The sequence below is a fragment of the Pongo pygmaeus genome, chromosome 7, assembly GCF_028885625.2.
Source record: "Pongo pygmaeus isolate AG05252 chromosome 7, NHGRI_mPonPyg2-v2.0_pri, whole genome shotgun sequence".
NCBI lineage: Eukaryota > Metazoa > Chordata > Mammalia > Primates > Hominidae > Pongo > Pongo pygmaeus.
Genome location: NC_072380.2, coordinates 144,873,020 through 144,888,730, shown reverse-complemented (window position 1 = coordinate 144,888,730; position 15,711 = coordinate 144,873,020). Strand labels below are relative to the sequence as shown.

Below are 15,711 nucleotides of genomic sequence, written 5' to 3'. Positions count from 1 at the left end.
CTCCTAACACTATGTTGTTCTATCTGTTTGCATTTGGCTTTCATGTGTCCATCTGCAAATCTCTCCTTGAGCCACTTTTTGAATCCGAATCATGAAGTTTTTCATTTTCAGGGTCTGCAGAGATAGTTGCAACAAGGGTTACAGCTAAAGTTGTAACCCTTGTCCCTGCTGGCACTAAATCTCTGGGGCTGGCAGTGTCATCTGTTGAAAATGGTCCTGAGGAGACAACTGAAAAAGGTGAGCAGAAGCAGTGTCTGTCCTCTCCACCACCGGGATCTTTTGGTGAGGCTGTGAACAATCACCGTGGGCCACCTTTTCACACTGTGACCTTCTCATGGGGGTGTGACTAGAAGACATCATCCCCATCATCCCCCTTAGTGGATGAGCACTTTGAGGCTCAGAGGAGATGTAAGCTGCCTGTAGCCACTCAGCCACTGGGAGGCTGAGCCTTGCGGGGAGGAGCCACAGTCTTCTGAGCCCCTGACCTTGTGCTGCCACCACTCTTACTGGCCCAGAGGGAAAGAGCTTGGCTTCGTCCACACCGTGCTTTATTGGAAAGAATGACGCACTTGGGTTTTGATCATCTTCCCCCTTTGTCTCTCCTCCCTCTGATGCCTTAAAAAAGCCCCTGCACCTGCAAGGAGGCCATGGCCTGTTGGGCATACAGAGGAGGGGCTTTGTTAGTATCTGGGTGTGCCTTCCACGGTGTCCAAAGCAGAGCTATGGAGAAAGCTGCATTTGAGATTTGTGGACAGAGGAGGAAGGATAGAAGGAAGAGAAATAGAGACAGAGAAAGAGAGAGGAGTGGGGAGATGGAGAGGCAGAGGAGCGAAAGGCAAGCCCAGCCAGGTGTGCTAACCTGATGCGACCAGAAAGCATGAGAGTTCAGCTGGGATGCTCCCAGGATGCCAGGTCTACTCAGTAATAAGACGTGGCCCCAAAGAGCATCTTGGGTCCTGACAAGTCTCCATCCCTTAAGGGGATTTAATAAGGAGTCCCATTGGTGGGAGGGTCCCCTCGCACCATGCACTCATTAATGTATTCATGGTGGGACCTAGAGCATTAGAAGCCTAGGGAGAAAAGACTTGCTCTCTGAAGGACAATGCATCCCAAGCAGGGGATGAGCCATAACAGCTTCCCCAGAAGAATGGCGAGCCAAGGAGTAAGACATGGGGTTCCTCTGTATGCCTAAAGTTGTCCACATACAACCCAGAAGCTCATATGGCCTTCCTCTTGCGACGGCTGCCCCGACAGTCCTTGCTCTCCTGACAATTCCTGGTCCTTTCAGCCTGTGACAGATTCACCTTCCTGCACCTGGGAAGTGGGGACAACATGCAGGTGATGCCACAGCTTGGAGAGATGCTCTTTTGTCTGACATCCCGGTGCCCGGAGGAATTTGAGTCTTATGGCTGTTACTGTGGACAAGAAGGAAGAGGCGAGCCAAGGGATGACCTGGACAGGTATGGAGAGCCAGTGGTGACAGCTCTGGTGTAGTAGTGCTGATGCTGTCTGCACCAGAGGGTGGTGACAGCCCTCCTGGACACCAGGCTGCACCTTGGGCCTCACTAAAAGCTTGGTGCACACAGTAGCTCACTCAGGTGGCTCTTCAGCATTATAGGCCCACTTTCCTGGTGAGCAGCTGAGGCTCAGGGACTGACTTGTTTGAGGTCGTTCACCTTGGAAAAGGCAGAGCCAGAAAGATCCACATCTTTTGATCTGGGGGCCTAGAGCCCTTTCAGTACTGTGACAAATACTGCCCAGCTACCCCAAGAGGGCCAATCTGCAAATACCCTTCAAATGGCCCCAAGTCCACCTTATTTGCAATAACCAACATGTGGAATTGAGGTCTCCACTTGGTTTTTCCTGCAGAAGTCCACATTAAAATTAGCCTTTTAAGTATAACGTTTCTCAACACCTTTTAAATATAACCGCTAATTTTCATGTGTACCACTCTTGAAAGAATTTTCATTGACCTCATGCACTCATTAATGTATTCATTCGTTTAAATATGCATCCAACCTATACCACTTGAGCTTTTGCTCTGTGCCAGCCACTATGCCAGGTGGTAGAGATACAACAATGATTCAGCTTTCACAAAGCAACATAAAACAAACTACTTTTGCCCAATAGAAGCTTATTTGGTGAAAGAGGTGGACAATCAAACAAAAGTACTACCCAATATAGTAAATACAGTAGGGTAAACAGAGGAAACCACAGAGGACTCAACCTGAGTTTGAGGAATTTTCTCAAAGTAGCATTGATCAAGTTTAAAGACTGCACATGGGGACAGCCCCTGTCCACGGCCAATGGAGAGACCTGCATTCAAAAGGCACATGTCCTTCTCGGATGGTGTGGTTGCCAAAGCAAAATCAGCAGCTATCAATGAATTTTAGAAACACAAAAAGACAAAGTTTGTCATAGCTAACACAAAGGACACAGTAATGGCAGGAATATGGAGCATGTCAGCTGCAGGTTGGATGTGTGGGTGGCTGTGTTTTTACCCATCCACTTTCTTTCTCCTGCCTCTACCTGTCAGCCATCCCGCCTTCATTATCCACCTCTGAGATTTTCAGTGAAGGAAATCCAGGCTCTGCTGCACAGTCAGCCTTCAAAACTTACCTCCCACCAGGGGACCCTAAAGAAGTTTTTACTCTAGCAAAGGTGATGTCACATTGTGCAGTCATAAGCATGTTTACGTTCTGAGGTTCAACCGCATGCCTGATGTTCTCCATGACAGAAGATAATTTAAATAGTGTCAAGGTTTTTGAGTACATAGCCCTCAATGAGACAAGGCAACAGATAGAGACAGCCAGTAGCAGTTTCTGTATTCTGTTGAACCCCTTGGGAAAAAGTGGGGATGATTTTGAAGGTGTTTCCTGATAACTGACCATATTTCACAAAAATATAAAATTTGACCAGTTGGGCAGGTAAGTTATGATATGGCTACTTCATATCTGCAGAAAGAAATTGAAAAACTTGAGGCCAACAGGAGAAAACTCTTGACTAAGGAAAAGTTAGTCAAACTGATATAATTTTTTTATAAGAATGTATTTTCAAGACCACATATACTGTACATGATGGACAATTTCAGTGATTTTATGAGTATTTTGATTGATATATGATTTCTGATTCACTCACTGACTTTAGATTTTAACGATTATATCAAGTATCCATCCCCACCCATCCCTGCCAAATACACACACAAGATTGTGTGGCTCTTTTGTGCTAATAGCTGAAGGAGGCAGACGCTAAACTGTAGCCGGTGGCTATGTGAGCATACGAGGGGGATTGTTCCTCTGATTGCTAGCAATGTGGAAAAGTTAATAAGCGGATAATTGGTTGAGAAGAGGTGCAACAAAAAAGCCAGAAGAGTCTACGACTTATCCCTGCTGGAGCTGTGGCCTCCCAGACAGAGTGAGAGTTATTAAAAGAAAGGGAAGAGTTGAAAAGGGAGTATTTGGGGAGCAACTGTAGCTCCCTATTGGCTGAAGTCATCACAAGTTTCTTAAGGATGTCCACCTGGCAAAGGGGGACACTGGATATTGTGAGGCCATATCAGCCAAGATGGGTGGATATGCAAAGAAGACATTGACTCATTTTCATGTATTTATGAGGTCCTGATCTATGCTGGACACTTTTCTAGATGCAGTTCTTTATTTATGCTCAGGATGGTTACTCTGCTCTTTTTTAAGTCTAGGGACAAATGACAGTGCACTGTGGATGTGAGATTAACTCCTCTGTGTCAAAGATTGGAGGGAGTAAGGTTACTGCTAGCCCATATGGTACCTTTGCATAAATTTAAAAAGGTACCCCTTCCTTAAGACTCTATTTCCATCTGTTAGAAAATCATTTAAATAAATATGTAAATAACCTATCTTTGCCATAAACAGTTACAATAAAAATAAAAAATAATGTTTTTTAATAATAAGATGCATACAGTATAATTGGTGCCGCCTTAGACGTGGCCTTTGTGCAGTTTACAACCCGAATAACCATACACGATAGCCCTTGGTGTGTATATGAGTCAGCCCTGTGTGCACTGGAAAGGAGGCACTGGCTTCCCTCACTACTATAGGGCATGTGGGATAAGCAGGCTGTGTTTGAGGGGGTTCCTAGGGAAGCCAGGAGCTCTGAGAAGTAAAGGGTTTTCCTTGGTCTTAGGTGCTGCTTGTCCCATCACTGCTGCCTAGAGCAAGTGAGAAGGCTGGGCTGCCTGCTTGAGAGGCTTCCTCGGTCACCAGTGGTGTGTGTGGATCATACGCCCAAGTGTAAGTGCTGTTGGTTGCACAGTGAGTTATTATTTCATTGAGGTCAGCATCGTGACTGTAGCTCAGACTTGTGGATGCTTTCCCAAGCACTTAACTGTGACTTAATACTCTTTTCTTCTTTCTTTCCCTTCCTTCCTTCCTTCCTTCCTTCCTTCCTTCCTTCCTTCCTTCCTTCCTTCCTTCCTTCCTTCCTTCCTTCCTTCCTTCCTCTCTCTTTCTTTCTTTCTTGATGGCGTCTCACTCGGCCACCAGGCTGGAGTACAGCGGTGCAATCTTGCCTCACTGCAACCTCTAACTCCCTGATTCAAGCCATTCTCTTCCCTCAGCCTCCCGAGTAGCTGGGATTACAGGCATGTGCCACCATGTCCAGCTAATTTTTGTATTTTTAGCAGAGACGGGGTTTCACTGTGTTGGCCAGGATGGTCTCTATCTCCTGACCTTGTGATCCGCCCACCTTGGCCTCCCAAAGTGCTGTGATTACAGGCATGAGCCACCGTGCCCGACCAATACTCTTCTTAATGTTGAGGCACGTATTATCACACCTCTTCCACTGATGAGGAGATTCACTGTCAAGGGGGTGAGCTGCCTAAGTCACAGAGCAGGTGACGAGCAGGCTGGGACTAACGTAAATAGCCCAAGCTTACTGATTCTCAGCTCTTAATGTGTGTTAACAGAATTAATCCTCAAAACAGTATCATGAGGTAGCACTATTATTCTTCCAATTTAGCAGATAAGGCAACTGAGGCCCAAGATCACACAGATAGAAATAAGTGGGAGAACTGAGATTTGAATTGTAAAACCATATCACTTCAGAATTAAAGCTGATTCTTCACCATACCAGTGAGTTTCTAAGTAAATTTTTTCTTTTTCTAAGAAGCAGAGTCCTTTTCCCAAGGAAGATTTTAAAATGGGGGACTGGCCCTGGCTGAAGAGCGAGGCGTGCCTGCAGCTCCACTCCTCCCTATGGTAGAAACCAGAGGCTCCTCTGTATCCCTTCAGGGCCTCAGGCGGGGACCACTCTGAAAACTGCAATCCCCATGAGCAGCCCGTGACAGCAAATGGAGACTTGCTATAGAATTGACTTTATCTGCATTCTCCAGCTCCATTTCCTCATTCATATCAGTGGATGCATTTCCCTTATGCTTTGCAGTTTAAAAGGAAACACTTGCCCTAGAATTTCACAGGGGCCCTATAAGAGTTTGTTCTCATTTTCATTTTTGTCTGGGGAAGCCCGCTGGCCGGACCTTCCATCCCTTCTTCTTCCTCTACACAACCTCAGCACAGTGCATGGAGTGCCATATTATCTTGCCTTGTACGATCAGGTATGTCTGTCACATCCCAGGAGCTTTGTGTTTACATATCACTCTCTCATTCATTCACTCATTCATTCATTCATTCTATTATCCACTTAACCAACAAACCTTCAACAGGAACCAGGAAAACAATGAACTTTCATGATCCTTGCCTCAAATTGCTCACAGCTTGCTTGGAAGAGATGTAGGCAAGCAACTATTCTAATCTCATGTAGTATGTGCTAACAGTTAGCATAGGCGCCCTGGGAATGTGGGTAAAGGCATTTGAGTCTACAGTATGGCAGTGAGAACAGGATAATTTGGGAAAATTCAGGAGAGGTGTGGGGTGAGATTTACCACATTCCCAGATGGCCATACTGGGCATGGATATTCCAACCAAAAGGAAAAGGAAAAATAGTGGTGTTTGGGGAATGCTGGGCAGCATAGGGACAACTGAGCTGTGGTTCTGTATTGCTGGGACAGAAAGTGGAAGTGGGAGGCCCGGTTGTAGCGCAAGGTGAGGTTGGGGAGACAGACAGGTGCCAGATCATGAGCCCAAGAAACCCATTTGCAAGATTGAAGCATTTCCATTTTTTCCTATACGGGATAAGGAGTCAGGGGAGGGTTTAGAGCTCATGAGTTGTCACATGATGCAATCATGCCAGGAGGTCTCACCTGCTGGGCTGAAGCCTTGCTCTCCCTTCCTCCAATATCACAGAATCCAGGAACACTGTGTCTGAAGATTGAACTGATTCACAGCTTCAGTAAACCAGTTCTGACCTCTGTGAGACTTAAGGATAGCATCCTGTACCAGATGCCAGGTATTAGTTGATGAGAAATGAGGGCATCTCAAATCCTGGCCTGTGCTGTCATAAGACAAATGCAGGGAGGAAGGACAGAGTGGCTCTGGGGAACAGGACCTCTGCATGTCTCCACTGTGCTCTCACACTTGGTACATTTTCCTCCTCTTCTTGTCACTTCCTCCTGCTGAAATGCAGCTGGCATGTCTGGGGCTGACATGGAGACCAAGTTAGGAGGCTTGGAAGGCCTCTGTGGTATATGATAGGAAAAAATCTGGTTGATGAACATTTCAAAGTAGGATTAGATGCAAAAAAAATCCCTTAGCTTCGTTGAAAACCACAGATAACAAGGATAATATTTATAGAAAGCTTATGTATGTCTAGAACCTTCAAAGATATTATTTCATTTGAGTCACACCACTCCCACTGCATGCAACTCATACATTGAAAAAAATACAGTTGGTTTCCAGATCTAGCAAATAAAAATATATGATGCCCAGTTAAATTTGAATTTCAGATAATCAATGAACTTTTTTTTGTATAAGTATGTCCTAAATGGATGTACATTCGAATGTATTAATTGAAATTCAAATTTAACTGATCATCTGTATTTTATCTGGCAATATGAATGATGAATAGGGAAATTCTGGCCCAGAGAAGGAAGAAGTAACCATCAAATCTAACACATATTTCCTTAGCACTAACTTGGGAAATATTTGTCAAGGTTTGAGTTAGGTGCTTGGACTCTGCTCTGTCAGCAAGGTTCTCTGTCCAGCAGTGTTACTGGCAGCAAGTCCAGGGAGGCTCTGCAGTCCTTGATCCTTTTCTTCTTGGGAGAAAGAATTCAGCCAAGAGACAGAAGTACATCTAAGGCAGAAACAAGAGTTTACTGAAGCAAAGTAAAGTACACTTGGAAGGGGCCAAGCAGGCAACTCGAAAGATTTGAGTGTCCTGCCTAACGGTTGGCTCAGGGCTCTTATAGATTTACTATTTCCTGTCTTTTTTCCTCAATCTCTTCCTTTCATCCCTCCCCCTGGGCAGGCTGTTAGCTAATCACTGCATGCACAATGACTTGCCAGTATCTAGGAAGTGTCACAGGCACCCTTTGCTGGTTGAAGTTTTGTGCATACTCTCTTAGGGCAATTTCCCCTTACTGGTCTAGCACCCTCAGAAGAAGGCCATAGATGGGTCAAATGCTGCCACTCTTTTCCCCTTACTGTGCATGCCTGGACATGTCCCCAGAGGAAGGTCAAACTCGCCATTTTAAGTTTTTATTGGGAAGTTGCCCACAAGCTCAAGGTATCTCCTGTTTGTTAGGAAATTTTCTCATCCCTGTTGCCAGCTGCCTTACAATTGCCTGACAGTCACCTGACAGTTGCCCGATATTCTTTGGGGCCCTATCCTGCCCTGCTCATATCTACCTATCTACCTACTCTAACACCAGGCGTAAAAAATGGATGCATAAACAGACAATGACTGTACAATGTGATTAACACATAACCTGCAGTGATAGAAAAAAACATGAAGTGGGATTCCATGGGAGCCCGCAGGAAAGACACTTCCCTTAGTCTGGCAGCTCAGGCAAACTTTCTGGAGGAGGAGAAGCCAGCCTAGTCTTGACAGACACCAGCTGAGAGCATCGAGAGCATTCCTGGCAGAGGATCATTCCCAGCAGGAGGAGAAAGTTGGAAAATTACCAGCCATATAAGGCAGACACCCTGAAGGCGTGTGGAAGATGGGAAGGAAGGAGAAGGGCTGAGGGGTGGCCAGGGCCGTGGGGGCTTCCCAGTGCCATCCTCAGAGGTCTCACGGCTCCTACTCTGCTCTTTCCTTCTAAGGTGGGGGCCAAAGCCTGTGTGAGAAGTTGCTCTGTGTCTGTGACCAGATGGCAGCTGAGTGCATGGCCTCTGCCTCCTTTAACCAAAGCCTCAAGTCCCCAAGCAGACTCGGGTGCCCTGGGCAGCCAGCAGCCTGTGAAGACAGCCTGTACCCTGTGCCCGCAGCCCCCACTCTGGGCTCCAGCTCTGAAGAGGACAGCGAGGAGGACCCTCCACAGGAGGACCTCGGCAGAGCCAAGAGGTTTCTGCGGAAGTCACTGGGTCCCTTGGGGATCGGGCCCCTTCATGGAAGATAGATGCCCAGAGAAAATGGCGAACACCCTCAGTAGCGCAGCTCCTGCTCCACCTTCAGCTCTTTATCTCTCAGCCTCCTCTGTCCCTTGGAGCCTTCTTCCCTTCCTTTAACCCAGAGGCCAGGAGGGAACAGAGGCCGTGAGCCCTGCCCATGCATCATCAGCTGTGGTCACCTCACAAGCCAATGTACATTTGGAGAAGGCAGACCATGGTACTTCCATGCTCCTTTAGTGCACTGTGGAAGTTCAATAAATACTCCAATCAACATGCTCTGATTGTTTTACTTTTAAGACATGTTTAGATACTGTCTCATGAGTAGATTATAAAAGTGAGATAGAGACAATGGAGGAAAAAATACCTCAACTTCTTAATCACTGAAAGCTACTTCTCCTTTTCTTAAAAAAAAAAATAGAAGAGAGCATATTTTATCAATCTTATGAGATTACTCGTGGGCCACCAATAACCCACCAATGCCAAGGACTGAGATGGCAGCTTTTCTGGTGTGTGCCCTAAAAAATACACTTGGCACCCTAAGAGAGTGGCCCTGTGTCACAGCCACCACCATGAGAAATCGCTGATCAACCTGTCCTGGATCCTAGATTTCATTTTTTAAAAATAGGGTTTATCTCAGTGGTTAGAAGTTCCAGGGATGCAGGTGCCCATTCTGACATATGCAATTTAATATTATGGTGATTAAAAAAAAACTTAAATGCCATTCATCCATCCATGTATCCACTCACCCACCCAATAGTTATTGAGCTTTTATGGTGTACCTGGCAACAGGCAATGTTCTACCAGAACTGCCCTTAATATTCTATGGGGACACAAACTCTTTTGTTCCTATCACATCTGTGGTTCCTATCACATCTGTGGTTCTCAACCCCCATACATCAGGTAGTGAGAGGATATTTCCTTTTCTCCCTCTCCTCAGACAGGAAAGCAGAACTTCTAAAGAGCTCAGTGTTTGCTGACTTTCATGGCATGAATATATCCCAAGGTTGGCAACACCTTAAGTAATCAAAAGGTCACGGTGCCAAACCAACAGTTGATACCCTTCCCTACCTTCTAGGGAAACCATGTGATAATAATTTTTTTTGATGAATACAACACACTGGAATCTTTTCAACAACATGACCTTAACTACTAGCCTAAGTTTGGGTTGTCCCAGAAGTAGACCCTTAGACAAGGACTTGAGGGCACGTAGTTTATTTGGAAACTGAAGAAAACACTGTGAGGAGAGTGAAGAAATAGGAAAGGAAAGGCAGCCAATGAATGTGCTTTATCAAGCCAAATACCACTGTGGGGGCCTAGACCACTTCCCATTAAAAATGCCATCCAAGACTTAGGGAGCCAGGATAGGATGCACATTTCAAAGTCAACTCATCCAAGGGAAAAAAATGGAATACACACACACACACACACACACACAGACACACAGAGAGAGAGAGAGAGAGAGACAGAGAGAGAGAGACAGACAAACAAGCAGAGACAGTGAGAGAGAGGGATGGAGAGAGACAAACTTCCATCAGTCATTGCTCCTGAGGAGGGTGCTATTTCCTCCTGGCCTGCTGCACAGTTGGGGGCAAAGTGGCTCTGGTGGCCAGAGAAGTCTTTAGGCAAAGAAATGCAGGTGACAGCAGCTGGCAATCAGCCAGTGTGCACTAAGATGGCAAGGATGGAGGCATGCCCCCATGGCATTTGCTGCAAGTAATAAATTGATTGTTGGCTGGCTCCTTCTTCCCTCCCTTTAATCCAGGAGGAACTGACTAAGGTTCCACTCACCACGGCTATCACTGTGTTAGGTCACCCACAGTATGATGACCATCTGCCTTCACATCTTCACTAGAGGCAGCTGAATGTGACTGGAGGGAAAAAATGAAACTGAGCTGAGCAATTTCACTTCAAGTTTATGACCACAAAACCTCAAATGGATGCTCAGCCTTTTCCTAGTCAGTTGACACTTCTGCTCTCCAGGACAACTGTTTAGTATCTTCTCTTCTGCCCTCAAACTCCCCTTGCCTCCCCCTCACTCTCAATTGACGACTCAAGAACTTTGAAGAATTTGAAATTTTACCTTACTTACAACCTTACAAGTTTGTGTTTCATGGATGCTGGCAAAAGACCTGAGATGCTTGGGTCAGAGACAAAGGACTTTCTTACAGCAATGACAGTAACCTGAGTCCCAGCATTTATGTTGCTTTCCTGAAACCTGAAGCCGTGTAGAGAGGGCCAGGAGACACCTACACATGCAGTGCTTTTAATTACACAGGAGAATTCTGAATTTAGGGAAACTGGATGTTTTAAAATGGGATTTAAGACTGCCTGTCTTATATCCCAGAAGGAGACATTATCTTTATAATACAGGAAAGTAAGTATGTCTGCCTATGGAGCCAAAGGGAAACAGTATCCCTATCTTCCCAGTCTCTTTGCTATACCGCATCCCTGAAAAGTTAGTCCAGAATAAAGGTAGTTAATGTCTCAGCTCACAAGATATGCAGAAATGCAAGAGACACATGGAGAATTGTTTAGTACAATTCTCATCTAATACTCAATAGAGTATTAGATCTCATCTAATACTCATCTAATTAGATCTCATCTAATACTCTATTGAGATAATTGAAACTTTCCAGTGGGAATACCTTCATCTTCCTGCCATCAAAACTACAAAATTCCTCGCATAGTCTTTCTCTTCCTTCTTGTTAGAATGAAGTAAGTGTTCCTTTTCCTTATCAAAGGTCAAATTCTCCACCTATCATCTAGTACAATGCCCTCTTGCCTTCTCTAGGGTTTGATTCCTGCAAATATCTCCTTTGTTCTATATCAATTTCTCTCTCTCTTCCGTATCACTCTAATCTGCGTAAAAACACAGCCTAAAGTCTCCCATCTATAAAAATCCCTCCCTTGACTCTACATTCTGCTCCAGATATCACCCCCCATTTATTTATTTGTTCTCATAAGACAACTTCTCAAAAAATGTTTACATTCCCCATCATCTTTTCAATCAGGCACATAACATCATTCAACAGAAACTGTTCCTGTCAAAGTCACAAATGACGTCCATGTTGCTGCTTGAACCATTGGACACACCTCTGTTCTCATCTTAATCTTCCAGCATAATTCCACACTGACCACTCCTTCCTTCTTCAACATTTTCCTCTTATCAGCAATGACTACACATTCTACTAGTTTTCATTCTACCTTTTTGGTTACTTTCCCTCAGTCTTCTCTGCTTATTCCTCTTTCTTTAGCAACCCTCTAAATGTTAGTGTACTTTAGGGCTCAGTCCTAGGCATTATAAAAGAAAAATTTTGCACTAGACACTTGTTAAAATGGCAAGGCAGATTTTATTCAGTACTACTGCAGTAGAGGAGACACCTCTGCACAACTTGAGCTCAACTCTGCCAAAACAAAAGGTGAGAGGCCTTTTTTCAGGTATACAATACAATATTGCAAATTATTGTCCCCATGCTATACATTAGATCTCTAGAACTTATGTTGCACAACTGAAACTTTGTATCCTTTGACCAACATCACACCATTCTTTCCTCCCTTAAGTCCCTCTTCTCTGCTTCTATAGGTTTCAGAATTTTAGATTTTACATATAAGTGAGATTGTGCAGAATTTTTCTGTGTCTGGCTTAATTTACTCAGCATAATGACTTCTAGCTCCATCCATGCTGTCACAAATGGCAAGATTTTCTTTTTGTGGATGTAGCTGAGTATTTCATTGTGCATATATACACCACATTTTCTTTAATCATTCATCTGTCAAAAAATATTTAGGTTGTTTCCATATGTTGACTATTGTGAATAATGCTGCAATGAACACAGGAGTGCAGGTACCTCTTTGAAGCCTATTTTTAATGCCTTTGGATATCTATATCTATAGAGAGGAGTGGGATTGCTGGATCATATAGCAGTTCTATTTTTAATATTTTGAGGAATCCCTATACTGTTTTCCATAATGGCTGTGCCAATTTAAATTCCCACCAAAAGTATAAAACAGTTCACTTTTCTACACATCATCACCAACACTTTTTTGTATATTTGATACTAACTACCATAACAGATTTGAGGTGATATTTCATTGTGGTTTTGATTTGCATTTCCCTGATGATTACAAATGTTGCACACTGTTTTATATGCTTTGTTGGCCGTATGAATGTCTTCTTTTGAGAACTGTCTATTCAGGTCCTTAGCCCATTTTTAAACTAGATTATTTGTATTTTTAGCATTGAGTTATATGAATTCCTTATGTATTTTGGATACAAACCAAAATGTCTAAGAATATATTTTTTTCTCTCATTTTGTAGGTTGTCTTTTTACTCTGTTGTTTACTTTGGTACACACAAGCTTTTTCATTTGACGTAGTCCACTTGATTATTTTTGCTTTTGTTGCCTTTGTTTTTTGGGTCATCTCCAAAAAAATTATTGCAAAGATCAATGTCAAGAAGGTTTTTCATATATTTTCTTCTAGGATAGTGTCAAGTTTTATGTCTAAGTCTTTAACTCATTTTGGGTTGATTTTTGTGTATGGTGTGAGATATGGCTCTAATTTCTTTATTTTTTCAATGTGTATATCCAGTTTTCCAAACACCATTTGTTGACGAGGCTATCCTTTCCCAATTGCGTGTTCTTAGTACTCTTGTATAAGATCAGCTGACCATTAGTTTGTGCATTTATTTCTGGGCTTTCTATTCTGTTCCATTAGTTTGTGTCTGTTGTTATGCCAACACCATACTTGTTTATTATAGCTTTGTAATATACTTTGTAGCCAGGAAGTGTGATGCCTCCAGTTTTGCTCATCTCAAGATTGCTTTGGCTTTCCAGGATCTTTTGTGGTTCCATATGAATTTTAGGATTGTTTTTTCTATCTCTGTAAAAAAAAAATGCCATAAGGATTTGCATAGGGATTGCATTGAATCTGTAGATCACTTTGTCTATTATGGACATCTTAATAATACTATTTCAATTCTTGAAGAATATTTCTCCATTTATTTGATTCCTTTTTAGTTTCCTTCATCAGTGTCTCATAATTTTTATTAAATAGGTCTTTTAGATCTCTGGTTAATTCCTAAGTATTTTATTTTCTGTTACAGATGTAAATCCGATTGTTTTCTTAATTTTCCCTTAGCATAGTTTGTTGGCTGAGGTGTGCTAAAGGAAATGTACTGAAGGATGTAAGGGAGACTGGTCTACGTGATTAGCCATCTGTATTTGTTAATTGCTGGTTGTCTGAAGGCAAAACAAATTTCTCATATGTTAAGGACAGGAGGCAGTTTTGCAAATGAGAGCAAGGTGGGAGATAGCTCTTTTGTAAACTGGAGCAACGTTGAGGGAGATAGCTCTGCTGTCTCAGTTCCTGAGACTACCCACCCTCAGGAACTGAAACAGGAGAGCTCGCTCCCTCAACATTGACCTATCAAAGAGATGGCTCCTTGGTCTGTGAGGAGACATTTCTGAGTGGTAGAGATTTATATCTCAAAGGGGCAGGGAAAAGATTTATAGTTGCTAGTTCTGTAAAGTAAATGCTCTAAGAAAATGGAGGTCGGGGCCTAAACTCAGGTTTTCACTGGAATGAAGAGTAAATTATTTTCTCAGCATTGAGCTTTCTCAGACAAGGACTTAAGAGGGGCTGGGGTCCTTATCCTAAAGGTGTGGCCTTGAGCTGTTGGGAGCTATACTGGTGTTTGCTCAAGCCTCCTAGTGTGGGAAGTGGACAAAACTGTTTGTAGTGAGAGTGGAAGTTCTCAAAGGCCTAGTCTGAGGCCTACTTGAGAAGAGGGCTCAGAGCAGCCTGACTTGATCTCCTTGATCAAGGAGAGTCTTTGTCAGTACTCTCTTCTCTCTTCATGCAACCTACTGATGATTTCCACATTTACGGCTCAAACGCTGGCCTTTTCCATGACTCCAAACTCGTATATTTGAATAGTCACTTGGATTTTTGCCTGATAGTCTTTAAGAATCTGAAACTTAACTTGGCCAAAACAAACCCCTTGATTCCTAGCCTGATGCATCCTCTCCCACTATGAACTTGCTCTTGCCCCACTCTTCCTGCCTTAGTGAATGACACAGCCAATCATCAAACTTAATCTGGCCTAAAAGCTCGGAAACTTTTCCTGTATCTTCCCAATTCAACCCATCAATACAGTCTCCTGGCTCTACCTCCCTCGGTCTACATCTCACCAGCAACAATCAGCTGCTCAGGTACTGAGAATGAAGTAGGTCTAGATTCCTGAAAAGTCCTGCCAGGGAGAGCGGTATTTGGACTAGAAAGCCTTTATGGAGAGCTTTTTAAAGGGGTGTCTTGCAGTGTCTGTCAGGTACAGCTTAAAGTGATAGTGTGCTTTCTATTTACAGTAGTACCCCACTTATCTGCAGTTTTGCTTTTTGTGGTTTTAGTTAGCTGTGGACAATTCAGGTCTGAAAATATTAAATGGAAAACTCTAGAAATAAACAATTCAGAGTTTTTAAATTGTGCACTCTTCTAAGTAGTGAGACAAAATTTCTCACCACCCAAATTCATCCCACCTAGGATGTGAATCACCCCTTTGCCTAGCATATCTGTGCTGTAGACACTACATGCCCATTAGTCACTTAGAAACTATCTCAGTTATCAGATTGACTATTGCAGTATTGCAGTGCTTGTGTTCAAGTCACCCTTATTTTATGTCTATAGAAGTATATTGTTATAATTTTTCTATGACCTTATTGTTGTCAGTCTCTTACTGTGCCTAATTTATAAATTAAACTTTATCATAGGTATGTATGATAGGAAAAAACATAGTGGTATATAGAGTTTGGTAGCATCCACGGTCTCAGGCATCCACTGGGGGTCTTGGAATATATCACCTGCAGATAATGGGGGAATAAAGTACATTTGTTTTATCTTAACAGCTTATCAAGAATTTCACCCTGGTTGGCTGACTGGTAAAGGCAGGATTCAGGCATCCCAGATCCCTGGTAAAAATACCATCTTGTAAAAAATTCTGGGTTTATGCTTAACAATCTGCAGGGTAGGTTTAGATTGTGAAGGGCCTTGAGTGTCTGGCTAAGAAGTGAGCATATTGGTTCTTTTAAAACACATCAAGTTCACTACTTCTGCTTAACAATCTTTAATGGTTCTCCCTATAAATACTGTTAAGCAGAAGTAGTGAACTTATGTTTTAAGAGATGATTCTGACAGGGCTTAACTGAACTGGAACTTAAAAGTCCCGCCA

At 43.2% G+C, this 15,711-nt stretch overlaps 1 protein-coding gene across 1 annotated transcript in view; it reads left to right on the top strand.

Moving 5' to 3' along the window:
- OC90 (otoconin 90) overlaps positions 1-8,759 on the top strand; it is a 35,027-nt gene extending 26,268 nt beyond the window's left edge. Inside the window, exons 11-14 of the mRNA XM_054498094.1 lie at positions 112-237; positions 1,289-1,460; positions 4,162-4,268; positions 8,199-8,759. Of these exons, the coding sequence (XP_054354069.1) occupies positions 112-237; positions 1,289-1,460; positions 4,162-4,268; positions 8,199-8,494 (701 nt within the window). The 3' untranslated portion in view covers positions 8,495-8,759. The remainder of the gene's footprint in view (positions 1-111; positions 238-1,288; positions 1,461-4,161; positions 4,269-8,198) is intronic.
- Positions 8,760-15,711: the final 6,952 nt, after the last annotated feature.